Genomic DNA, 25094 nt, shown 5'->3' on the forward strand with positions numbered 1-25094 from the left:
AAAGACAATATTGAGAACGAGAAAGGAAACACGAATAATTGGCGGCTGATGAAAACGACACGAAACAACGAGGCCCCTCACAGCCATCTGTTTTCGTGGTAGAAGACGTGACGAACAGCTTCGGTGGGCGTCGGCCACCGCAACACTCCACTTCGGTAATCTTTGCTATTTTTAAACCATCGAATTTCGTGTTAGCCAGACCGCCCACGATGCCCTCTGGTTGGTGAGTTTGCGTTGGTATAAGAAGCATTCAGAGAACTACTGTACATCCATCCAAGCACACGCACACACACGCACACACACGCACACGCACAACAACTCGAGACAATGCATCCACACACGTTAGTGGATGCTCGTGCTTCGCTCAACGTTCCAGCTCAAATCCCCGTGAGTACCGCGGCTGCCATCATCTGCCACTGCTCCCCCGTCGCGATCGCGCTCACCGGCGGCACCGACTCTCCCGTCACCTTGTCTCCGTCTATGTCCATCTTGTACTTCTTGGACGCGTAGGCGAGCGCGGACTCCAGCAACTGTGGGGTCACGTAAGGCAGCTGAACGACGGGGTAGAGCCAGGAGCCATCTACGTCCTCCAACGGCGCGAGAGGGCTGACCGACTTGGGCACAACCACGACGCCTTTGCGGTCACCGTGGCTGGACGCGTTCTTCGACGAGGAAGGGCGTTCCACCTTTGACGGTGTGACGCCGTCCATGCGCTGCTGATAGCGCTCCGCGACTGTCTGGATGGGCACGAGCTGCACCTGAGCCTCTATCGAAGTCGCCGCCGCAGTCCGATCCTTCGCATCGGCGTCCCATGCAGACATAAAAGGAATCGTCGTGTTTGGGGTCTCGGCGAGGTCGGCCAGCACGCGAAGGCCGCCGCTGCTGGAGCCGGGAAATCCATTCGACCCTGAATCGATGGGTGTAATCGTCGGCGTCACGGAGCTCCGATCACTTCGATTGAGATTCGCTGTGCGTCGAATGGTGTTCTCCCACAGCATCAGTGTGTCTCGGCAGTGGGAACTGAGAAGGGCACAGTTGCGCTCAATAAGGAAGGTTTCGCCAGAGGTGCAGGCGACCAGCACCATGTCCTCCGGCCCAATCGCGGAGCAGGTGGGCAGCGGGGCCGCCTCGATTGGGTTCGTCTTTCGCTTCATGCTGCGTTGTCTCGAATAACGAAGCCTAGCAGTGTGTGGAGACATTTGCACAGGAGAAAGAGCGGAAGAGGGGAGAACGAAAGAGACCGACGGTGTGCCACATAGAAAGCGGAGTAAGCCCCGTCATTACCGGTGTTGGTTGGAACGCATCACGGATCAACACTATGGATATCCCCCGCGTTAGGGAGCTGCTTTGCCACACACACACACACACACACACACAAGACGAAGAAGAAATGAAACGTTAGAGATCGTTGCTTCGCACCCATCACAGATCGACTGTTTAGGAAGGAATGCTTTTCGCTGAAGCTTCGGCCTCGGTTGTTTAAGTGGCGTGTTCTGAGCCGCACGTACATGTCTGCACAGCACAAACAAGCAAGGCACCCCTCCCCTAAAAATAAGAAAAACCTGGGAGGATTCCATTGTACATCATCCAGAGAGGAAACTGGAAGAGAGGAAAGGGACGACAGCACTTCAGCACTTCAGCGTGTTTGCCACCCGCATCACTTCCAACGCCGCCGACGACGGAATTTCGAAGTGCGGGCGCATCGCGGTCGGTCTGCGGTTGAAATGGTGTTTGTAGTAAAAGTACGCCACCACCACCTCCAACTGCGCTCGATTCAGCCGCGGAAACACTATCTTGACGGAGTTGTCCGTGCAGAGCGACTCCGCCAAGACCACAGGGTGGCGATTCTGCTGCTCCTCCTCCCCCGCATCTTGCACGTCCACCGTGACGGACCTTCTGGAGTGGTCGTCCGCAGCGTTCTGCTCCTCCACACTGCCTTCTATTTCAAGCTCCTGTAGGTTCGCCACAGGTTGCTGCTCTTCCGCGGTCTTCAGCGATGCGCGCGTGTTCAGTAGGGATGACGGGGCGGAAGCGGTCGTTGCTGCGGTGGCTGCGACCTCCGCCCCTGCCGCGATGAATTCCACGGTGACCGCCTCCGTGTTGAGGGGAACGCGCTTGCGAAAGCAAAATCGCAGCACCGGCGACTCGATAAGGCAGTCCTTGTGCACCAGCGCCTCATCACCGTGACTGGTTGTCAGCACCACGTAATCCGTCGGATCCACGCCGACCGTGTCGGTGTACGACGGCGGCGGAGGTGCCGTCCACATCGCGTTGAAAGGAACCCCGCTCATGGTGGCGGTACGGCACGAAAGGGAGAGGGGGAGTGGTTCTTCAGTTTCTATCTTCGGGTGCTGCTCGAAGGGAAGTGTGTTGCTTCGCAGAATCGTGAAGGTTTAGGCAGAGGTATTGCGAGAGAAAAGGGAAGGGAGCACTGTAACTTCGTAGTCGGTGCTTCTTTCCATGACTGTGAAGATGAGTGCGACAGGAAAAGAAAGGCGACAAAAACGGATCAACAATGAAGAGGGAGAGAGAGAAGGCGGTGAATGACATCGCAAGGAGACCATGTGCAGGCGGAGCAGCTGATAACCTGACAGCCAAATGCGTGGGCGTCACGTATTCGCGCGCAACAACTACGCATCCAGCCAAGACGCTCACCAATACGGCGCATTCGAATGCAATGAAAGCCGCTGGATGTTCTTCCTTCTTCTTCACTAGTAGAGGGAGCTGCAATGAACGTTGCTTTTGCAAAGAAAACTCCGCTGATTTTGAATTAGTAGCACAGTTGCTCGCTTTCAGCACTTAAATCGCCCACCGCGTGTTCGGCCGACGGCGTCGCAAATGACAAGGTTTATGCACCACTCACGACACCAACAAACACGAAAGAAGTAAACAAAAAATAAGAAAGAAAGAAAACGGCCGCTGGTGTGATCGTCTGCTCTCTGTCGAGTATCGAAGAGTGAGGCTTGAACTTCGCCTCGTCACCGTGGTCAAAGCGCGATCCACAACGGCAATGTCGGGAGCGTTTCTCTAAGAAGTAATAAATAAATAATTAAAACGTGTGATAATGAAAAAAATGGACAGAGCAGAGAAACAGCAACGCCCACCACCGGAAGACAAGAGGGAAGAAAAAAGCATCTAGAAATCGCACATGAAGCAGTAGCGCGCATTAAGCCTGCATCGGGCACCGATAAGAGGCGCAGCGTAGTCACAAGCACACACACAAATTGTTCGACAAACCCACCCACAAGCGACAGCACACTGGAATCAGCAAAATACGGTGGGGAAGAAGAAGGGGAAATAACAACAGATGTCTTTTCCCCCGTAACTCGCCTGGATGCAAATCAAAAGGCGGGTATTTAAAGAAGAGCACGGAGGACGATCACTCAACAACTACCAAGCATTGTCGCAGATAACTTTATATATGTATTCTGCGACTTGTGCTGATGAGGAATTGGGGCTCCATTCCATAGGGGAAAGAGAGTGGGGAGACTCACATAAAGAAGCAGATCAACGGAAATCGCAAGATAGTTATGTGTGCAGTCGTTAGTCAACTGCATCACCAAAACCAAGATACTAGAAAAACAGTTGTGTTGGAGAATAGGTGACCCCTTTTTGTTTAAGGCAAAAAAAGAGGTGCTTTTCGTGTTTCGTGTTCCCGCATCAGATTTTGAGGGCCAACGCCGGACGAGAAAAAGACCGCGCATCATCACATCGAGAAGGGAAGAAGCCATTTATGAATGCATTTTGGTCCCTTCCAGCGGTGATTGTCAGCGGTACGCCTCTCTTCGGGGGATCAGCAATGACAATGGCGCCCCTCGCGTTCGAAGTCGGCTGATGTCAGCTCCCATGCCGGTTTGTACGTGCCATCCTCCCTCCGCAGGTGCGGATTGCGCGACGTGGTGGTCACGTCGCCTAGGGACGTGTAGCCGTCCTCGTACAGCTTACACTGAGGAACGTGGTTCAGCCGGGTGTATTCCCACACGCTGAGCACTGACCAGCTGAACAAAGGGCAGGCCCGCAGGAAGTTAGGCCATCCAGCCGTGGTCATCTGCACCGGACTCTGCTGCGTTCGCCCGTGCGGGTCTGTCTTGCGCGTGCCCATAAACACCACCTTTAGCGGCCGCTTTTCAAGCAGCTTGCACAGACCTTCTCGCATGTCCACGATGACCTCCTGATGCAGCAGGGTAAGCTCCTTCAACTCGCGCATATAGCGCGCGCGGAAGTCGAGGATCTCATCAAATTCGTCATGCAAGTCAATCACAAAGACGCAACACTGCTTTAGCACGTCGATGGGCACCGTCCTACGAATCAGCTCAAACATCACCACGCTGTCCTTGCCGCCGTTGAAGGAGATGCCAATTTCAGAAGCCGGGAAGCGATCGAAGACATCGCGAATAATCGTCTGTGCCATCTTGACGTGCTCCAGCAACTCGGAGGAGGGAGCGCGCTTGGCGGCCGCGGCGTCGCCTGTTTCGCGGACGCTCACGATGTTGTTGTCCGCGTGCGGGTGCGCCTCTTTGGGGAAGGAGAGCGCCATGGCGCTTCTTGCGGTGGATAATTAACAACGGCAGCAGCAACAATAAGAGGAAGAAGAATACGACGGACTCGAAGTTGTCGAAGCCTAAAGAGAAGCCCAGGGCGATGCTCAGCAAAGCCGCTTCGCTGCCTTTGACCTTTTTTTCAAATGCAAACGAACAGAAACCTACAGGTAACTTGATCGACTTTCTCACGGTGCAATGTCACCAATAATTTGGTAAATCAACAGCTGTAGGGGAATGAAATTTTTGAAAGAGACAGAGAGGGAGAGAGACGACAGCAGCCGCAATACTCCACACCATAAGGATAATAAACTAAGGAAACACCTGTATTGATGAGAGCCTAACAAACAGGTGGGCGCGAGGAAAAGAAAGATGTGCTGTGTATATGTCCCGCGATTGTCCAACCGTAGCGCTGTAGTCTGTTACAGCGGCAAAGAAACGCGAAGTAGCTTCGTGAGGAAAAGAGAAGAGAGCAGCGCTATCGAGAGGTGTCACCGCAGTAAACGCAACAACCAGAAAACAAGAGAAGACGTGGGAGAGTTTTAAAAAAATGTCGTCAAAGGAGCTGGGCTGGGGACCTGCATTGATTTCAGCGTATACGAACAGCGAGCCAGCGAGGATCGGATAAAGACCGGTTTCTGGTGGCGGTGGAGAAACGCCCGAGAAGCGAGATGGAGAGCGAACAAAGAGAGAAAAAGTGATGAGGATGGCACCTCTCTGTATCAAACCAAACACTGCTAGCTGGTATCACGCCTTTCGCGCACCAAGGGCAACGCGTGGTCCATCAGCTGCGTGTATCCGCAGAGTACCAACGCAGCACCAATACTGTCGGCACACACACACACACACAAGAATAAAGTCCACACTTTATCGCATTGACGCACTAGGAGGCTCGTATATGTTCTCTGCCTCATTTCGTCGGGTGCCGCATTTCAAGGACAGCCTTAATAACGATTGTGTACAGCAGTATGGAAGGAAACGTGGTGCTCGCACAGCAGCGAAGAGGAAAATACAAGATGCGCTGGGTGTTTCGTGCACTACGCCCACACGCGGAAGTACCGTGGAGTGATCGGCTGAGCCTGTCCCCTCCTCCCCAATGCGTGAACGTGCTTTCTATCTTTCGTCTTGTTGCCACATTGCGTCACGCGACGGCCAGCGTGAAAGGCCTCACAAGCAGCAATACAAAGAGAGACGAGGGCAGGGGTAAGGCGCGCGACTGCGGGAAAATGACTGCCTCACTTACACCTGACAGATTCTCGTGGTACACACGCTCCACGTGCGCGGCAAGATTTCGCGCAACGTAGCCGTCGTACGCGGCTATGCCATGATGCGAGAAGTACTGGAGTGCAGCCCAGCACAGCTTTCGACGCGCTGACGTTAGGTGCGTCGCCGGCGGCCACAGCCAGCCCGCCACACAGAGCGAAGCCAGATACACCACGTCCACATGGGCGCCGCGCAAAATGGCTAAGACGGCGGGATGAGAAGTCCCAAGAACTTTACTCAGTGCGAGAGCGCGTTCATCGTGTTGCATGAACTCCGTCCATTCACTGACAGTACGAGACGCGAGAAGCTGCTGCAGTGCAGTCGGTGTTGTACGAAGCGCATGTTTATGTCCCAGCAGCGTTCGGGCGAGTGTCATCACTTCCGACGGCCATAACAGCAGATCCTTCTCCCCACTGCTGCCGCTTCGGCCGTCTGCACCTGCACAGTCGTTTTGAGTGGGTGAGTTCTTCGCCATCGACTTCACTGCGAGAAAGGATGCCGTTAACAGCTCGTTGACGGCGTCCTCAGACACGGACAGCGCCACCTCACCCCCCGGCAGATCTTCGCCTTCCGTGAAATCACTCACGTCAATCACCGTCTCCACCGTTAGCTCCGCCTCACACCCATCCAGCAAAATCGCAGGCAGCCGCTTCCGACCCTTGCCAGATGTGATGTAGCGTACCATGAAGTACACCGGATCGACGCCACGCCGCGCCACACAGAGACGCCGCAGTGGACGCAGGCGTTGCTGCGCCACACCAGGACTCAGCCACGCCTCGTACTCCGCGGAGGGACGGATGAGAATGCACAGCGCCAGCGCGCAGAGCAGCGTGAGGAGTGAGTCCTCCGCAAAGGGAGGATAGTTCACGAGACCTGTGGCGAGAGGGGGAGTCGACAACGCCGTCGTACGCGGCGGTACTTCTCCCTCGTGGAGGAGCAGCGCAGGAGCGAGCCACAGGTCCTCGAGCTGCTGCCAAACACCCACCAGTGCTTCTGCGTCGTTCTCAGCGTCATCAGCGACGGACGGCGCCCTCTGTACAACAGGCAGCGCGGTGCAGGCGAGGAAAAGAGCGAGGGACTCGTAGCATGCGAGCGATCGCACATGATGCGCACTCGCCGTCGTGTCCTCGTTGCAGGACAGGTCTGTGTGGCCGCTCTGCGGATAGGCCTCCACCGGCCACAACAGCGGCCACTGCTTTGTGGAGCGTGGCGTGGGCGTTTTGCTCTTCTTGCGGCTGCCCTTTGCGTCGGGGCGCTGAGTGCAGTGGTAGAAATAAAGAGCCGCCTCACGAGACGCAACGACGAGGCCGGCACGCGCCTCCGCAAAGGTGCACCAGCGAAGGAGAAGAGCGACGCAGCGCGGAGACAAGAAGTCGACGTGGCGGTACGCTGGCGTTCGAGGGCTTCGTGACGCGGAAGACTTCCGCGAACTCGACGGGGTGCGACTATGCGTACGTGAAATAGGCGTGACCGAGGCGAGCGCGACACTGCCAGAAACCTCCAGGATTGCCTGCAGTAAAGGCGCCCATCGTCCCGCAGAGGAGCAGGAGGAGAGACCACGCGCCAGTCGCGGCAGGTGCGGCTGCAGGGCCGACCACCCGCAAAGTGTGGACGACACGGCGATGAGTGTGTTCCATGTAAACAGTCGAGTAGGGCTATCAGGCACGTCTGCACACGACGCCGCAACGTCCTCGACCAGTGCTGCGAGAGCGTGCGGCAGTTTGCTCGCGCGGCAACACAGAATTCGCGACCAGCAGTGCTGCAACGCCTCCAACGTCTCGCTGGCGAAGGCGGACGGCTCTGCTGCGTTACGTGGATGCAGAGCGGAGTCGGCGGCGGCTGCAGTTGCAGCGAGTTGCATCTGTGTGCGCATCGGTACATCGAGCGAACCCCACACCGAATCTGGGCACCACGGCTCCGCTTCGCTCGTCTCACACAACAACTCAGTGTAGAGCCGGAATGAAAAAAGAAAAGGTGCTTCTGCCGCCGCTGTTGCTGCCGATACTGCATCTTCTTTTCCCTGTGACGGCCACTGCAACAGCACGTCCGTGAGGTCGGTAATGCAGCGCTCTTTTGCCTGAGGTGGAAGCTGCGTCGCACAGGCGCACAGCGTGCGGCTACCAAGTTCATACACAGCACGGGTAAATCTTGGGGGACTCTCGCTCAACAAATGCTGAAGAGCGTGAAACGGAGCGGCCCATGATGGCTCGTGTGCTTCGTGTTCTTTCGCCTCCGTTGCTTCACCGCCCGCGGGCGTCAGAGCAGCAGGTGCACCACCGTCGCCGCCGTCTGATCGTCGACACATGGCAGGGAGGAGGTGCAGCAGCACGCACACCGCATGCGACGAGGACGCAACCTCCGTCAAAAGCTCTCGCACGACCAGCGGATGCGTATCGATGAGGGCGTCGCTGGCTAACATGAAGGACGGCCGCATGCACCACTGCGCAAGCCAAACCGCCTCCGCATCCACCTGACCGAGCACGGCAGCAAAAGGGACGACAACGCACGACACCACACCGAGGAAGACACCTGTAACTTCACTATCGAGCAGCGGCAGCCAGTTTTCTGGGAATTCGTGCAACAGCTGCTGCACAAAAGTCATAAGAAGTACATCGCTGTCTTCCGTTCGCGGCCGTCCATCTCGCAGATTTTCGATTACGTGGTGCAGAAAATCGAGTTGGGCACGAGCCGGTAGGGCCTGGAAAAACGTGAAGGCGGTCGCTGCCCAATGTCCGGACGGGTTACTGCACGTGCTGACAGCCACGAGGTGCTGCAGCGTAAAGAGTTCCGCATGCCGCGTCACCAGCTCCGGACGGTGGTGTAGCAAATACTCGAGACTCTCCAGACGGGACGCTTCCAAGTGTTCCTTGGCATCTTCGGCCTTGCCATCGCCGTTTAACATGTCCTCAATCCACGTCTCCAGCACGTGCAGGCACTCCCCCTCTTGACTCACTCTTCCCTGCATCCCACCGCTGCGCTGCAGGTCGGTGCCGCCGCCCAGCTCCACACTCTCCCAGTTGCCCTCCTGTTCATTCATCAGCGGCGGGTCGTCAAACTGCAGCACGTTCACGTCACCCCCCACGTCGTGGTGCGGCGGGTGTGAAGACAACGAGCCGCCGGCCGTGATGTCCAAGTGCCGCGCGCCCCCAGCTGCAACGGTGTTGCCGCCGCCGTACACCTCCGTGGGTTTTTTGCTTTGGTGCGTAGCGCGAAGAAGGCGTACCGTGCGAAGCAGCAATTCCTCTCGCTCGGCCGTAGTGAGTGTGGCCGAGAGCGGCAGTTGAGGAGGTCGATTTGAGCTCGACGCTTCGCCTCCGCGCAGCCGTGCCGCCTCGCTCGCCCACCACGCGGTGTCCAGCAACAACGTGTCTGGGGTGTGGTAGCGTTCTACAAAAGTGCGGCAGAATTTGTGCAGCGCCTGCACCGTGGGGGTGCGGGTGAGCTCACTAGAAAGCGAAGAATTCGAATCCGTGAGCTGTGTAAGAGCGGCGTGCAGCGCGGAAGAAGGTGGCGTTGAGGTGCTGGCGCCGCCACCGCCGCTGCTGCTGTGGTGCTGCACCGCCTGTTGCACGACGTCGTCGAGGCTGGGGGTGTCATGGAAGCTGGATAGGTGATGCATGCGTTCGTGCTTCTACGCGACACAGTGGATCTCTTTTAGAAAGGATTCCGCTCAGTAAAAATGAATTACCAAGCGCCGAGCAGGTTTCTTGTTTGATGGAACGTGTGTGTGCGTGTGTGTGTCAGACGGTCAGCTGGTGTTAGGGTTTTTCAACAAGAAACACGTCTGCTTTTCTGCAAAAGCAAAACATTCTACGCTGCCACTTCAAAAGCTGACAAGAGCACGCCACAGAAGGGAAAACAAAGAACACAAGAAGTTGAAACGAGGGAAGGGATAATAGCTACATCACATTGAATTGCTTACACAAGTTTAAAGAGTAGCGGAGCAGCAATAACGCTCGATGACAGCAAAATATCTTGCAACGTGACAAGAATGCATCGGCTTCTGACTTACACCAGCAAGCAAAGCAGCCCTCGCATAACGCGTGTTGTGCCCTCTCATCGGTATTTCTTCGTGCACACAACTTTCCTTACGCAGGAACAAAACTAGTATAGAAAAAAGAATGGCGTGCGACACCTCAGTCACTGAACGTGGCCAATGCATTCATCTTCGCCACACACTCACCACAACTTCCCTTTTGCGGATATCGAGAAGCCACGCGACCTCCTATTACGTTCCTTCTCCAATGTGTACTGTACGTTTTCATCTCTCGCGCAAGCATGCCTACATGAAAGGTGCAGGTGCGAGACACGACATCGACCGTCCCGTTCTGCATCGCCCCGTGCGGTTCATTCGCTTTCGTTCGCCTAGCGAACCTACTTCTACGGAATCAAACAAACAAAAGAAGAGAGTACTAGTGAAAGACGAAAAGCCGGCGACCTCAAAATCGAAAAGCAAACGATAACTGTACAATACATGAGAGAGAAACACCAACACCACAACGCCGAGGCGATAATATGTATATTGTTTAAGCATGCATGTGGCCGTGTTCTTCGTGTCTCCACTAGATGCGGTGCTGTATTTCAACACAGGCTTTACGCTGTATGCTCGGAAGGCTTCGTACTCTTCTCCGCATTCTGGGGTCCTCGAAAGACGTACTTCACTTCCGGCCTTGCGCGCGTCAACGGGGCAGCCTCCGTCTTGGACACGTCCGCCGTTTGCATGCCCTCGATAAAGAAGTCGCGTAGCGGAGTAGAGCTGAGGAAGTAGGGGTTCTTGCGCAGGGGGTAGTCGGTGATCTTACCGTGCGGCGGCTCCCACGCCGGGAGCCAGCAGGCGGAGAAGAGGCTGAAGTTCTCTCCGGGTCGGATGCCGTAGACGTGGTAGTCAAAGCGGCGGCACCACTCCTTCTTGTAGGCGGCATACTTAGACCACATGTCCTTCTTGCGCTCCAGCCGATCCTTCGATTCCATCACGCCGAACTTGCGACATTCGTAGTCGTTCGGCAGGAAGCCCGAGAGGCGGAACATGCTACGGTAGCAGAAACACAGCTCCGTCAACAAAAACGTTCCGCCAGAGACGCTAAACCTCGTGATGCCGAGCAATTTAGCGTTGCGCGTCGAGGGCTTGGAGTGGATCCAATTGCTGTACCCCAGAGCTACCAGCACGGAAAAGGCATGCTCGTACAGGCGAATACCCGCCACGCAGTCTGTGAGGGAGGGGGCGTAGTCGATCACCGGATACGGCGTCCCCATAATGTGCCGTGAAATGTTGAAGTTCGTGTAGTCCGAGTTCGTGATGGTCCGGTAGATGGAGTCACGGCGTTCAATGGACATGGAGGTGCGCCAGAGCTGAAACGACTTCCACGCGAGCTGTTCCTGGTCGGACAGCTCGCGGTCGGTGCTGGCGGCGTAGCGAGTGTGTTCGGTGGCGACGAAGATGGGCTTGCCCGTCTCATCGACACCGCCGGTGCCAAGCTCCGCTGCGGTCGCCATGAAGACCTTGCTAAATTTGTGGTGGTGGTTACCGTTTTTGTAGGAGGAACGCTCTACGATCTCTTGTGAAGTTGCTTCCCCGCTGTTGGTGCTCTTGCTCCCACGAACCGCTATTTGTGTGCCCGCAGACGTGCACTGGTGAGAAGGCGACAGGGAGAATCGACCGACGGTGCCTTCGGATAAAATAAATATTTTAAAAAGGGAAAAAGAAGCAGCGATAAGGTGGGATGACGCCTTTCTTGAATGAGGAGGCTGCACACGCGAGACGCAAATCGCAACAGGAAGGAGAAAGAGAACAGGCAGCAAGCGAAGCGTGGCAACCCTCGATTACTATTCTAAATAAAGCTAATATAGAGGCAGAGCTAGTGGTTACGCGGCGAAAAGGGAAACGAGTGAGATGAAGACGCACCGCTTCCACGCTCGCTCGTAGAGAGGTTTCTTGCGAGGAGAGGAAAAGAAAAAGGAAGAGATAGGAGCGTGTAGGTCTCAGGAGTCCATAACACAACGACAGTAACAGGTCAACCTCGTGGAAACCCGGATTGGTTAGAATGAATGAGGCTCGTGCATCCTTCTTCCTCCTCTCTTGAGAAGCACTTCGATTGCGCTAACGAGTTACTTGTCGGTGTTTTGCACTCAAACGCTGCCTTGCGGACGACACGATCGTCCAATAGAACAGCACGGCGATCTGTGTGATCCAAACGCAGAGCGATCAAACAGCGAGTGATTTTGCCGCTGTTCCCGTCCGCCCTCTACAGTCGGAGAGGACCGCTGCAAAGAGGGTGTCGCCCCTCACTATACTTTTTTTTCGGCAAATACTAACGCAATACAGCATCTCACGTAGCATCGACGCGGTTTAACACGCACGCACACATGCAGACGCACTAACACGGCGCACCCCGGTAGCAACGAGAAACCGTAGGAAGAAAACTCAAAAACCAAATGTGAACGACAACTCTCAAGGTTAACTTCGGTTTTTTTGCTTCCATTGTGTGTGTGAGTGTATCGATCTGTGAGTGTGTATATATCTGTGTATGTGTGTTGTTCAACGTTTTGCACAGTCAACGTCTACTTCAGTATAGTTTTCCTTCATTGAATAATATGTTAGCTTTCACCTTTCCCTTCCCTTTACCGTCTGTAAAGCCAAAACGCAAACGGTAACGCTTAAACCACCGCTTCAAAGGTCACGCTTATCCGCACCACTGCTCTCCTTCTTCGTCACCCGTGGAGAGGAAAAGGGCGCCTTTGCTTGGTACGACGACTTGTCAGAATAAACATCACCGTCACAGAATTGTTTAGAGAAGGTAAAGTTATATCTATATATAAATGTGAGTAATTATCCGAACAAAGAGAGTGGCGTTCTTTTAGATTGCGTTGTGCTCTTTCCTTGTTCAAGTATAAATGTCAAAGGAAGTACTTAACAATTATATGTACATATATAAACAGCCAGCAAACGCAAATCCCATCTCTTCTCTCCCTTGCTGTGCGCGGAGAGGAGAGCTGGTGCACTACAAAAATGAGTTATATCGACGAAGAACAGACAAGAAAAAGAGCGTAAACAAAAATCGCATCGAATACGCGTCACAGGTCGACGCAGGTAACGCATTTATTAATGTCAACGAGAGAACATCCTCACCGACGCCCAAGAAGCTACAAAGAAAAAAAAGAACAGTCCCACAGACGCAAGCATTTGTCGGTCCTTTCGTGAGGCACACACACATATGCTGGTCGTGGGAAAAAAAAACCCACGCATATTTGAGACAGGAGCGCACCTGTACGCGTACAATCATACAACGAGTACCGTTCTACCCCCTGAAAAAGCGCAGAGAAGAGAACAAAAAATAAAGGCTTACAGATTTAGAATTGCCTCGAGATATCTGCTCACAACACGCAAAAAAAAGTCAAATTAAACTGCCGTCGTCACACTCCACTGCACGGCACCGCGTGAAAATGAGAGATAGTGAAAATGAAAGGAGAGGAAAAAAAAAATAACAAGCAACAGCATAAAAGGAGGAAAGCAAACGAAAAAGGAAAATCACAGCTGCACTTTCATTTCTTCTCCGTCGCAGTTTCCCTTTGTGCTTCAAATATTCGAGAGAAGAAAAAAGTCCATGTCAACTAATATCAAAGACGACGGTGCGAGCACAACTCGTCCTGAAACGGAGGTTCAAAAAAGTAAAAAGATAATATATAAATATATAAATAAACGTTTTTCTGCCACTTGGGAATATATATTTTTTTAATTCTTCCTGAAAGACAAATACACGCGGCACGCAAAGTTACGCACCGTCACGCTCGCTTGAAAAGCATAGAGAACGAGTAAAAATGAGAAAGGAATGTGTGTGTTTTTATTCTACTTTAGGCGCGCCTCGCAGTCACAACTCTCCGTCGATTTCCTATCTCCTGCTGGAGTATCTTCATCGATCTTATTATCGAATCAGCTCAAAATACCTTCTTCCTTTCTTTCGAATAAGAGGAGCAGTTATCTGATGGTGAATGATATTTATATACACGCACGTACACCTGCAGACACACTCATTAGAAAAGAAAATGAGAAAGAAAATCGAAACAGCAGAACGAGACGAAACGCGTATCCTGTACTGTGGAGACTCACTTTACCCTCTCGGCACGTTTTGATCCTCTTCTCTTCGATTTTTCCTTCTCCTTGATGCTTGGACTTCTCCTCCTTACAACTTGAAGGAGTTGAGGAAGGAGTAGGCCTCCGACTTCTCCAGAAGACGCTGGGTGATGCCCCAGCCCTTTTCCTGCCCCATCAGCTCCGCCACGCGAGGCACAATCTGCTCTGCTTGCGCGGTGTCGAGGAAGGCCGTGCGGGTGCGGCGCGCGACAAAGTCCATTATCTTCTCACAGTGCTCGCTCTTCGCCGCGTAGAGCACCTCCGCCTCTACCACCGGCGAGTCCTTGTGAAGTCGCTTGAGCAGCGCGGGGTTCTGCGCGACCATGTCAGCCAGCGCGTGATAGGCGTCACCGTAGTTGTTGCGCCAATGCCGGTGCACATCGTCGGGGATGCCGTTCGCCGGGGTCGCGGGCACGGTGTCGAGGTGGCGGGCACCGACCATCACCATTTGCGTTGTGCAGCACGGCTTGAACTCCGCGCGGTCCTTCATGAGGGTGCGGGATAGGTTGTTGACGGCGTCCTCGGCCATGTTGCGGTACGTCGTCCACTTGCCGCCGACGATGTCTAGGATGCGGCTCTTCTCATTTACGGTGATGACGTACTCACGCGCCACGTTCTGCGTGCCGCCAGCCTTCTCGACGTGGTTCTTTTGCATGGCGAGGGGGCGGATGCCGGTCCAAGCGGACCGCACCGCCTCCTTCGGGATGTCGCCGACGTATGGGACGACGTTCTTCACGAGGAATTCCACATCCGCCTTGTCCGTCGGCGGGTTCGTCTGCACCTTGCATTTGTGGTCCGTCGTGCCGATGAGGCAGCCGCCGAGCCACGGGACGGTGAAGACGACGCGGTCGTCGCTGGACGGCACGATCATCGCCTCGTGCTCCTTCGGGCAGTACTTGCGGTCGAGGATGACGTGCGAGCCGGAGGCGGGGAGCATTTCCAACTTCGACTCGGTACCTTTCGACAGATGCTCAATACTCTCACTGAAGGGCCCGCCGGCGTTGACGACGGACTTGCTGTACACCTCCATGGTCTTTTTGTGGATGGTGTCCTCCACGGTGGTGCGCACGACCTCGTCGCCCTTATTATCCTTCACCACCTCCATCGCCTTCACCTTAGCGTAGTTCACCGTGGCTGCGCCGTACGAGGCGGCGGTCATGGCCACCGAGAAGCACAGGCGTGCGTCGTTCATCTGTCCGTCGTAGTAGCGGATGGAGCCCAACAGCGGGTTGTTCTCGGGGTCCAGCTTCTTCAGTTTCGGGTAGGCCCTCATCGTGTCGTACGGGAAGAGAAAGTGTGAGTAGCCGAGGGTGCCGCCGTACACGGCCGCGATGACGTCGTACAGCTTCGTGCCCCACCAGAACAGGAAGATATCGAGCGCGTGGTAGCACGGGACGATAGTGGGGAGGCTGTGGCAGAGGTGAGGAGCCTGATGGACCATTATGGTGCGCTCCCGCAGACCCTCCGCGACGAGCTTCAGCTGCGCCGGGTCCAGCTGGAAGACGGCCTTCTGCAGATAGCGAATGCCGCCGTGGATCAGCTTCGTGCTGCGGCTGCTCGTCTCACCGGCGTAGTCCCCCATGTCCACTAAGCCAACGGAGAGGCCGCGCGTGACGGCGTCCAAGGCGGTGCCGGTGCCGACACAGCCGGCACCGATTACCAGCACGTCCAGCGCACGCTCCGCCGTGTTGTGAGAGGCGAGCTGCTCCAGGCACATCTCACGCGTAGGGACGGTCTCATACCTCAGCGGCGGCACCTTCGTAGGATCGAAGCGGCGCTGCGTCCACGCAGGGTTGGTGTAGCCAAAACCCACCATGGTGCAGAAGGCGGCGAAACTGCCGCCCACGACGTACTTTGCGGCTGTATAGGCCATTAGACTCCTTCAACAAGAGAGCTTTTTCCGTAAAAGGAAAAAATGAAAGCTACAGAAATGTAGAATGCAGCGAAACTTAAGAGAAGAGGAATCGCACGTGCGGACGCGACAGCAATGCAGCTGCAGACGCAGCGGGAGGCGCCGTGGGAGGGGAAAGTTGGAAAAAAAGAAAAAGGAAGCGAAGCACGCAAAGAAGAACAGAACAAAGATATATAGTTGGCGGTTGAAGCGCAAAAGGGAGCGTTGAAGGTGAAGATTAGCTTCGTCGTCCGAAAACGGCTTTAGTGGGAAATTTCAAAAAAAAAAGGAGATTTGTTGTTGGTGTTGCGGAGGATGGTCGGCGCAGCAGGCAGTGACAACGGCATGCATTACAGCAACGCCATAAGAGGGCCAAAGAAATGAGCAACCAGAAAAAAAGGGGACGGGAAGGGGGAGAAGTGGAGGCCACGGAGCGTCCACACACAACGGCATGTGTTGAGGGGAAACCCTACCCTTCTTCTGTTGTTGAAGGCGTTAAAGCGGAGAAAGGGACCATGCACCTCGACGCTTTTGTTCGCGCTGCGCAGACGATGCAAGAGGTGCACTGGGTGGGGGCGCTCTTCTATATACATATTGACATCGGTGCATTGACAAGAGCCCATGCCTCCATTGGAAAGAGATCCGCATTCGTTGAAGGAACAAATTCTGAGCTACGATCGCACAAGAGAGAGTGAAGATGGCAACGGTATTCTCCGTTGTGTTTTCCATTTACAGCTTTTATTACAGTATGAATTGAAAAATTGCTTTGCTGAAAGCAAAAGGAGATGAAAAACACACACGCACTCAGAGTCGGCATTTACTGCGTTGTAACTCGCTCAGTGAGAAAACACGAGAGAAAAGTGAAGAAAAAAAATGTGGTGAATGCCCACGGAAGCGGCGTTGGCAACTAGTAGTACTCACTCGACTCGTCCAGTGAAGAAGTGTACTTTCTTGCCTTCTACAGCTTCCCTACGCATTCACTTCCGCGGCATCAAAGGCGAACGAGCGAGCGCAGTTCTCGATGAAAAGAAAAACAGTAACGAGAGTAATAAGCTGTGATGGCAGCAACGAAAGGATTGGAGATGAAAAGCAGCATTTTTCCGCGCATGCGAACTAAGGGATATATGTTCTGGGTGTATTTGACAGGATCGCTTTTTTCTTCTGTTTTCTATTGAAATAAATACTCTGCGAAGGGAGAAACAGCAAAGGCGCTTGAAAAATACCGGAAGAGAGTAAAGGTGGCAAGCAAGAAATAATCGAACTGAAAAAAACAACAGCGAGAACGCCTACAAAACAAAACACGCAATAGAAGGGAGAAAAAAAAACATCGTGTCGCCCTGCAGAGTCTCTCTCTTCACCTATAACGGCAGACGAACCACTCCCAGCGAAAACGAAAGAGGAGTTTCACGGTTGTTGTTTTTGCGGTGTTGGGACACGAGCGTCAGCAGGGAGGACAGAGAAGTGCTTATGCTTAAGAGGTCAGCTGACTTCCCTCGTAGAAGCGGCAGGCCTGATGATGAAAGCCGTAGGAAGCGCCAAGACAGTCACAGTGGCGCTCGTAGGGCACCATCATCTCCTTGAAACGCTCCGCTGAGATAGGGGCGTCACCAGGGTCACCGAACAAGGCCTGAAACGCCTCCACACGCTCCTCCGGCGTCAGCTCCGATGATGGCCCGCGAAGGGTGCGCATCCACTCGGTGGCCACCATACGGCGGCGCAGCACCTCCGTCGCACCCGTCGGTGGTGGTGTCACCTGCGCACGCGTGCTGGATGGTGCAGCGGCGGCCGCAGCACCATCCGCGTTGATGGGGAGGCGCTTGTTCCCCCTGCGTGCGGAGGGCACCGACGAGGGCACATTCTCAAGATCGATCGTCTCCTCCATCTCCTGATCCTCCTCCGCGGCGAGGACGGTGAAGTCGTCCGTCGGCTCTGCCGCGTCAAAGGAGGCGATCACCTGGGCGGCCGCCTCTTGCCCGGTGACTTTATCCTCCTCCTGCGCCGCGGCGGTGGCGCCGTAGGCCTTCGTGAGTGTCAGTCTCGCTAGAAACTCGGCCAGGTCAACTTCTCGCTCTTTCGGGGATGCCGGCGGTGCCGATTGGGGCTCCTCCGTGGTCCGCGGCGCGGGATGCGTTGCCTCGCCTTCCACCGCCCGCAGCTCCGTCGCGCTGTCCTCTTCGTTTTTTGCCGCCGCCATCTGGAGCTGAGTGGCGGAGGGCTCCGCGCTGGCGTGTGCGTGCCGCGTTGCGCTCTCCGTGTGGAGGAGAGCATGAGTTGCCGGCTCAGCCGTCGCCGCTTCCTCGGTGGCCGCCGCGGCCTCAGCATTGGCCCGCTCCTCCGTGGCCAGTGGATCGTCTGACAGGGACTCGAGCTCTGCCTGCGTCATCTCCACCCACGAATCGTCCGACGCCAGCGACGACTGCTTACCCTCCTCGTCACGCATCACCTCAGCGGTGTCCTCCGAGTCGTTGTCAACCTCCGCCGCCTCTCTAGGCGAAACGACCGCTTGGGTAGGCAGAAGCGAGGTAGATGTGTCGTGGGTCTCGCAGGGGGTGGGGACAGCGGCGACGGTGGACGCCTCCGTCAACCCCTCTTGCGCCGTCGTCGGCATCATCGACCACGAATCCGAATTCGAGCGGGTGAGCTTCGAGGCCGGCATGGCTGCAGTGACACCGAAAGAGAAAGAACAGAAAAGAAAAGAATAAAAACGCGTTGAGCGGCAAAAACTCAAACAAGCAAAAGATAAAGACCTGAGACGGCCTAAAGTAGCAAGCAGGGACTCACTTCTAAAAGCAAAGTTGTCGTTTTTCTCTTTAAGCAGTTTTATCAGTTGAAAGAGACGAAGGAATGAAAAAACAAACGTTATGTAGCTACCGAAATGTGCACCTTTGAGAACTTCCGCCTTTTTCCCCTGCGTTTTCTTGGAAAAGAGGCAGCGTAATAATGAAGACCATTTAATACCAATATTTGTTGTTGTTTGGGAAGAGAGGAAGAAAGAACGGTTTAGACAGGGGCGGGGGAGAAGGGTGAGAGCGCAGCAGTTCAGCTAACACACGAAGATGAAAGGTGGGGAACACCTCTTGATAACGAACGGCAAATTTTTGTGTTCGGTATCCGCGCGAAACAGCAACGTTGGAAAGGTGCAATGTGTTTGTTCCACGCGACACCTCAATTCGAAACGACGCACACAGCGATGCCATCCATAGTAATATTCTTTCTTGCTAAATCATCGATAAGTAGAGGAATAGCGGTATTAATGCAAAATGGGCTCTGTTGATTCAATGTGTTCTTCCTTTCGCGCGACGGGAGTTGCTGCGCCTCGTCTGTGCGCGTTTGTATCTCTTTTCTCTACGATTCCAAAAGAAAAAGAAGAGCGTTGCAGAATCAAGTCCAGAGCAGCAGCGTCGTCTCCTCGAGCAAAGTCCTTTGAAGCGGAAAACAGAGCTTTCTCACACGAGGCGCATCATCTCTTCATACCTTTGACCGTCGGAGGTCAGCAGCGACGGTGGTGGATGAGCGGCCTTCAGCATGTTTTTCCACACCACCGTGGGATGCAGCAGCGCTTTGATAGAATTCTGCTTGCGTAATGACTCACGACGAGTGGTGTCGGTCAGCGTGAGGTAGATGTAAATGAACAGCATCGCGCCCACCAGCATCACCACAAGGCAGTCCAGCATAAGAATAAGAATCTCCAGCAGGTGCTTTCCAGTTCTGCCTTCAGCACCACTCATGCCGTCCTCAAACCGACGCCGGCCGCCGGGGTAAGTTGGATACGGCGTAACCGTCCTGGTTGTGCTATCATCTGCGTATAGGTCGAAGTACAGCGAGCGGGAGAGCCACACCACGCCAATCATTGTGGATGAGCAGCAGGATAGCAGATAGAGGGTGAACCACCGCAGATTGCGCACCCCAACACAACCCCCGAGGACGGTGCAGTGGTGGTCGTGCTCGAGGACGCACACGTCACAGTGGTAGCAATGGGAACAGCGGGGAGGTCGGCGCAGGCGACACTGCTTGCAGAACACCAGCTCCATGTTTCCCTCCAACGGGTCCCTCTCGTCACTCCGCAGACGGGGATAGATGCCAGGGTCGGCCGTGGTCGTGAGGAAGTACGAAGTGAAAGTCGTGGCCAGCACGAAGAGAGTGAAGATGTACTCCCGCCACCCGATCTCCTCCCACACGAGCGCCATGTTCGCGACGATCAACACCACGGTAATGCCCATCGGAATCACCCCGATCCAAAAGTCCGTGCTGAGGTACAAGTCGATGCCGCATACATGAATCAATCGGAAGGTACCACGTGCTTCTTTCGAAGTGTTGTAGCGGTGTCGGTAGAGCTGTGGGTCCACCACCGGAAAGAAGAGCTCCTTCGGCTTTGGCTTCGGCTTTCGTTGGTCCTTGACAGGAACTCGCGTGTTGCTCGGGGGTGGTGCCGCACCGGTGCCGCCAGAACTGCTTGGGGCGCTGGGTGTGTCGTTGCCTCGCCAATAGGACGACATCATCGTCCCAGAGCCTACAAGCGCGTTCATCGCCAAGAGCAGGGATGAGGTATTAAGAGAAAGGACAGCAGAGAAAACAAAAGAATAGTTACAGCACAGCTATTTGTGGCACACACACACACACACTCGTACGATAACGTGTCAGGAGTGTAATGCGCTCACGGCTTACAGCAGAAAATTGTGTTGTGAAATATTGTTTAAAGAAAAAAAGCTGAGGGATCAAAGCACAAGAAAAAGAAGCTGACCAAAGAGAACGCTAGCGAAGACAGCACTGTGCGTTTCTCTCCCTTAGCTGAATCGATTCCCCGGGGAGGGGGAGCACCAAACGAGAAGGAAAAGCTTCTCCTTCACACACACGCGCAACAGAACCGACGAAGAGGAACGATTTTGAAAAAAGAAGAAAAAATGTGTGTGGTAAGACTGCATATTATGCGGCGTCGCACAACGCTGTGTGTGTGGGATGGCTCTTGACGACTCCATCGCAACGAATCAGCGTGCCTGGAATGCACGAAGCATCTCATCGCAGTGCCGTCGAAAGACTTCTGAAAACGGGCAGAACTCACTACTGTGGTCAATGCATGAAGATTTGGTAAGTGCGGTGAAACTGGCAACAGCGCCGTACCCGCACAAGCACACCAGATAAGAAAAAGAAGAAGAGTTTAGAAGCAATAAAAGGAAAGGTTGTTTTCTCAATTGATCTTTACGACTCATCAACAGTTTTGATAACGTCTCTCCTTGCTATTTCTTGCCCCGGGTGGAGAGCAACGACGGACCGGCGCACAGCATTTTGTGGATGTTCACGAACAGCTGCGATATCCAAAAATGCCGCCTGAAGTCTTCGGGTTTGCGCAGGTGGATCCCATCGCGCTTCGCCTCACGCCACGTTGTGTTCGTCAGCGGCAACAGCACGTAGGCCACCGTGCCCACCGTGACCGGCACCATTAATACAGCGATGATCCCCATCACGGAGAGATGAAAGAGAATGGTAAACGCCGCGTGATTGTTGAAGGCCTCGGCGGCCTCGGGTGTCCACGCATGCGCCCCATCGGGAGGCGGCAGCCTCTTCCAGTCCTCCTCGAAGGGTGTTCGTCGGAAGGATAGGATGAGGAAGAACATGCCCGCGTAGAGCTGAAGCGTGGTGGTGACTAAATACACGACGAACCACCGCATACTGCGCTTTCCTACGCAGACGCCGAGGAGTACGCAGTGGTGGTCGTGCTCGAGGATGCACACCCCGCAGACGTAGCAGTGGGAACAGCGGGGCGGCCTGTAGAGACGACAGTGACGGCAGTACGACCGCCCTTCGCCTTTCTCAGCGTCGGCGGTGCCGTCTGCTGACGGTGGAGGCTCGTCTGGCGGCTGCCTCCGCGGGTATATACCGGGGTCGGAGAGGAGCAGAACATACGAGGAGATTTGGTTCGCCAAGATGAGACCGTACGCGATGGCCTGGTGCGCTCGTGGCCACATGTCGTGTGAAAGATACACGACCGCGGCGGCGGATCCGGTCGTGAGCAGGTAGGCCCAGAACCAAACGTACCAGTCAGGCGCGACGGAGAGGAGGCCTCCGACGACGCGGTGGCGCTTGCCAAATACGTCCATGGTGCCGCGCTGCTATTATCGGGCCTACACCATCAGACTTGGGGTGTGTAACGTGGGTGAAGCATACGGCAGCAAGCACACCTATCCTTCGCTGCCTCGTCGTTGAGCGTGTGTGTGCGTGTGCGTGTGTGGGTATTTGATTGAAAGACGAATTAAGTTGCAGGGGGTGAGACTTCGCTTGCGTGTCTCTTACATGCGCAAGTGCGTGGCGCCGCGCAGGCATAATCGAAGAAAAACAGAGGAACAGAAGAGGCTGTGAAGCACAAACGAAACCAGCAGAGGCGAATACTATCGAAAAGTCACGCATCAGCAATCGTCTGCAAATCGGAATATTCGCATATGCGTAGAGTGAAACACGGCCGCTGTTGTCGTGGACGAAGTTTGTGGGTTGTGTCTAACAACGCCGAAGTCGCTCAAGAGGCGCAGAGGAGCCGTCTGAGTTAGGTTTGATAGCCTTCACTTGCGGAAGCTTGATTCTGAGCCACCAACGGTGCAGAGTTTTGTTGCTGCGGTTCACACATCGTGTCTTGCAAGCGTCCTTTATTCGCTAGGTCGCATCACTTATGCTTTCCTTTTGTTTTTATCCAGCATCTATAGTTGTAGTGAACAGCTCCATCGCACCTTGTGCGTCCTACGCACCCCAAGACCAGTATCATTTTCATTTTCCCTCTACGCAACGTCTTTATCGTGCAAGATATGCGAAGAGTGAGCGAAGACTCGGATGGAAGATCAGAGAGGTCACGGTGCCGCACATTGAATGCCCTTTTTTTGGTTGAGGTTTGGCATTGTCAGCAAATTCCCGTCCCCCCCCCCCGCCACCCGTGTCCAGCTTCGCAATGATCTCCTTCTAATTCCCGGCGTATTTGTCTGTCTTCTTCTTTGATTTACGTTACTCTAGAAAAATGGAATCGAAGACGGTGCGGGGGTCGTCTCGGTGCGCAGGAGCGTGCGAGGGAAAGACAAAAAACACTACGAAGAAACATACAGAAAAAAGGTACAGTAGTTCGAGCTAAAAGTGCGACGAGTAGGCGTCCTGCGAGTCAGCGCAGCCACTTCGCTGAAGAAAACCCCCGAGTCTTCGCTCTTCTGCGGGGGGAACCGGTACGCAAACACCCTCAAATCAAATCTATATTGAAAACCGCAGCGTCTGCTGATTGGCAGAACAAAGAAACAGCGAAGAAGAAAAAAGAAAAAAGTCTGTGTGTAGAAGAAGAGTTTGTTTCTTTCGCCGTCCAGCATTGGTTGCGCCCCCTCAAATACCACCCTGAGCGTACGCCTCACCGCGGGAAGCGTTATACTTGGCTACGGCCTTGGTGCCTTCGCTCATGGCGTGTTTCGCCAGCTCCGGCGGCAGAAGAAGACGCGCCGACGTTTGAATTTCGCGTGCCGTCAATGTCTTCACCTTGTTGATCTTTGCCACGAAAACGGCCTCTGTCTGGATGCGGTTGAACATATCCTCAATAAAGGATGAAAGCACGCGTACTGCCGCCTTGCTCAGCGTGCCGCGCTTGAAGAAGCGGCGAAGCGCACGGTGGATGTAGATATCCCAGTGCTGCTGGCGCTTCTGGTTGCTGCGGTGTTTGCGGTCGCCGCCGGACTTGGCCGCCTTGCCGACCGAGCGCTTGCCCTTGCCCTTGCCGCCTAGCGGGATCGGACGCTTTCCACCCTTAGTCGGAGGCATGATGGAATGAGAGAAAAAGAAGAAAAAAATGAAGAGAAGAAAACGGTGTGTATGTGTCTAGCGGTGACAGAAGACGACGACTTTCAGCCTCGGCGGTGGAATGTGAGATAGAAGTGGAAAAGCAGTTGGCGAGATCCTGCGCACAAGAGATGGCGAAGATATCAGCTATGATGTGATCGTTGCCGAGAGCGCGAGGTCGCAAAGACAGATGAAAAGAACCGCACAAGAGACGCACGGTGATTTCGGTAACCCAAAAGAAAACAAAAACGGAGGAGAGAGTCGGAGATGAACCGAGACGAGTCAGCAGTAAAAATGGCGAGGAACGAGAAAAGCACGCACCTCGTCGACAACATAGCGGAAAGGAAGCGCCGATCCAACACGCGTTGAAGTCGCTGCTGCCGTACAAACTATTTAAAGTAGCGCGACAACAAAGAAGCACCGCTCCTCTTTTAGAGTCACGCGTGGAGAACCACTGTGAGCAGCGCACACCCCTCCCATTTTTCGCAGTCCTTTTCCCTTTTTCATCGCCGGTGCAGTGCGCTGAAAATTCGGTTTTGCTTTCTGTATTTTAACGAGATACAAAATAGGTGTTCCTTATATATCTGAATGGATAACGAGAGAAAATCGGGAAACAATAGAAAGCATATAAAAGAAAGATATTCTTTTGTTTTCTTTGATTCACGTAAGCAGCGGGAGTTTCGCAAACGCTGAGGCAGGTATCCTAGATACGAGCTCAATGCAACGGACACGACAGAAGATGAAGCTTGCAGGAGGCCGCGCAACAATGTCGTTGCCCGCAACGACGACAGACACAGTACGTGCAAAGGACTTCACTGAAAAAGAGAAGAGCAACAGGAGGGCAGGCGGATTGCACGGCGCATCGTCTCCCTGCGTCCCCGCTTCGTTCGCGACAGCCAAAGAAAGAGATAGAGAAAAAACAGAAGAAGATCAACGAGCCGATATAAACCACAGTGAAAGAGAAGTGCTATTGCAACAGTAAGAGAGAAAAGAGAGATTGGGGGGGGGGAAGGCAGAACAACCCGCGTTAGACGAGAGAGAAGTGCGACAATACAACGAGGCGTCACTGCTTTACAAGAAAACGATATAAATAAATTAAGAGGAGCATGGCGCATCACACATCCTTTGGGAGCATAGCTGTTGTGCAGTTTGCGGGAAAACAAAATCCTTCGTTGACCTCTCGCGACAAAGGAAGTAAATGCTCCCTCCTCCCAAAAAAAAAAGGGGGACAGTAAAGGCACTCCTCCGCGCATCAATAACGCCGGTTCGTTACGTTCTGCTTTGTATATGAGCAATTCTTTCGGAGCACCGATACACTCAGAGACATATAGAATAAGAAGGATAGGAAGTCAAGAGTCGAAGTGATTGCACGGCATTTAGGGAAATACATAACTAGCGAGTACCTGGCATCAATGTCCCCGTCAAGGCTACTCATTGTTTCTTCACTATCTAGTATCTGCCCCAATTCCGTTCTTCTTTA

The 25094-nt window shown here is 54.1% G+C and overlaps 11 protein-coding genes across 16 annotated transcripts; all 11 read right to left on the reverse strand.

Annotated features, from left to right (window-relative positions):
* Positions 1-231: 231 nt before the first annotated feature.
* On the reverse strand, positions 232-1180 carry ABB37_01813 (hypothetical protein). The gene has a single exon (XM_015798461.1). It carries the CDS (start codon positions 1152-1154, stop codon positions 378-380), a length of 777 nt encoding a protein of 258 aa, XP_015663981.1. The 5' UTR covers positions 1155-1180; the 3' UTR covers positions 232-377.
* Positions 1181-1628: 448 nt separating this feature from the next.
* Positions 1629-2465, reverse strand: ABB37_01814 (hypothetical protein; the record flags this gene model as incomplete). Its single annotated transcript, XM_015798462.1, has 1 exon — positions 1629-2465. Exon 1 carries the CDS (start codon positions 2289-2291, stop codon positions 1629-1631), a length of 663 nt encoding a protein of 220 aa, XP_015663982.1. The 5' UTR covers positions 2292-2465.
* Positions 2466-3793: 1328 nt separating this feature from the next.
* On the reverse strand, positions 3794-5177 carry ABB37_01815 (phosphoadenosine phosphosulfate reductase-like protein; the record flags this gene model as incomplete). 2 transcript variants are annotated; one of them, XM_015798464.1, is made up of 1 exon in its annotated part: positions 3794-5177. In XM_015798464.1, the coding sequence occupies exon 1, from the start codon at positions 4535-4537 to the stop codon at positions 3794-3796; it is 744 nt and encodes a 247-aa protein (XP_015663984.1). In that variant the 5' UTR covers positions 4538-5177. The 2 variants fall into 2 exon arrangements, with proteins under 2 accessions (XP_015663984.1, XP_015663983.1); XM_015798463.1 differs by having other exon boundaries at positions 3794-5017.
* Positions 5178-5679: 502 nt separating this feature from the next.
* Positions 5680-9420, reverse strand: ABB37_01816 (hypothetical protein; the record flags this gene model as incomplete). Its single annotated transcript, XM_015798465.1, has 1 exon — positions 5680-9420. One exon carries the CDS (start codon positions 9418-9420, stop codon positions 5680-5682), a length of 3741 nt encoding a protein of 1246 aa, XP_015663985.1.
* A 974-nt stretch (positions 9421-10394) lies between these two features.
* Positions 10395-11733, reverse strand: ABB37_01817 (putative mitochondrial hypothetical protein; the record flags this gene model as incomplete). Its single annotated transcript, XM_015798466.1, has 1 exon — positions 10395-11733. Exon 1 carries the CDS (start codon positions 11292-11294, stop codon positions 10395-10397), a length of 900 nt encoding a protein of 299 aa, XP_015663986.1. The 5' UTR covers positions 11295-11733.
* A 2245-nt stretch (positions 11734-13978) lies between these two features.
* On the reverse strand, positions 13979-16082 carry ABB37_01818 (putative mitochondrial glycerol-3-phosphate dehydrogenase (FAD-dependent), mitochondrial; the record flags this gene model as incomplete). The annotated part of the gene is made up of 1 exon (XM_015798467.1): positions 13979-16082. Exon 1 carries the CDS (start codon positions 15800-15802, stop codon positions 13979-13981), a length of 1824 nt encoding a protein of 607 aa, XP_015663987.1. The 5' UTR covers positions 15803-16082.
* A 1209-nt stretch (positions 16083-17291) lies between these two features.
* On the reverse strand, positions 17292-18738 carry ABB37_01819 (hypothetical protein; the record flags this gene model as incomplete). Its single annotated transcript, XM_015798468.1, has 1 exon — positions 17292-18738. Exon 1 carries the CDS (start codon positions 18474-18476, stop codon positions 17292-17294), a length of 1185 nt encoding a protein of 394 aa, XP_015663988.1. The 5' UTR covers positions 18477-18738.
* Positions 18739-19266: 528 nt separating this feature from the next.
* ABB37_01820 (putative palmitoyl acyltransferase 9) lies at positions 19267-20346 on the reverse strand (the record flags this gene model as incomplete). The annotated part of the gene is made up of 1 exon (XM_015798469.1): positions 19267-20346. The coding sequence occupies one exon, from the start codon at positions 20344-20346 to the stop codon at positions 19267-19269; it is 1080 nt and encodes a 359-aa protein (XP_015663989.1).
* Positions 20347-21054: 708 nt separating this feature from the next.
* Positions 21055-22104, reverse strand: ABB37_01821 (unspecified product; the record flags this gene model as incomplete). The annotated part of the gene is made up of 1 exon (XM_015798470.1): positions 21055-22104. Exon 1 carries the CDS (start codon positions 21913-21915, stop codon positions 21055-21057), a length of 861 nt encoding a protein of 286 aa, XP_015663990.1. The 5' UTR covers positions 21916-22104.
* A 1063-nt stretch (positions 22105-23167) lies between these two features.
* Positions 23168-23847, reverse strand: ABB37_01822 (histone H2B variant; the record flags this gene model as incomplete). Of its 5 annotated transcripts, none has more annotated exons than XM_015798475.1 (1): positions 23168-23847. In XM_015798475.1, the coding sequence occupies exon 1, from the start codon at positions 23594-23596 to the stop codon at positions 23168-23170; it is 429 nt and encodes a 142-aa protein (XP_015663995.1). In that variant the 5' UTR covers positions 23597-23847. The 5 variants fall into 5 exon arrangements, with proteins under 5 accessions (XP_015663995.1, XP_015663994.1, XP_015663993.1 ...); XM_015798474.1 differs by having other exon boundaries at positions 23168-23815; XM_015798473.1 differs by having other exon boundaries at positions 23168-23779.
* Positions 23848-24426: 579 nt separating this feature from the next.
* Positions 24427-24867, reverse strand: ABB37_01823 (hypothetical protein; the record flags this gene model as incomplete). The annotated part of the gene is made up of 1 exon (XM_015798476.1): positions 24427-24867. The coding sequence occupies one exon, from the start codon at positions 24865-24867 to the stop codon at positions 24427-24429; it is 441 nt and encodes a 146-aa protein (XP_015663996.1).
* Between the last annotated feature and the right edge of the window lie 227 nt (positions 24868-25094).

The sequence above is a fragment of the Leptomonas pyrrhocoris genome (assembly GCF_001293395.1).
Source record: "Leptomonas pyrrhocoris isolate H10 chromosome Unknown, whole genome shotgun sequence".
NCBI lineage: Eukaryota > Euglenozoa > Kinetoplastea > Trypanosomatida > Trypanosomatidae > Leptomonas > Leptomonas pyrrhocoris.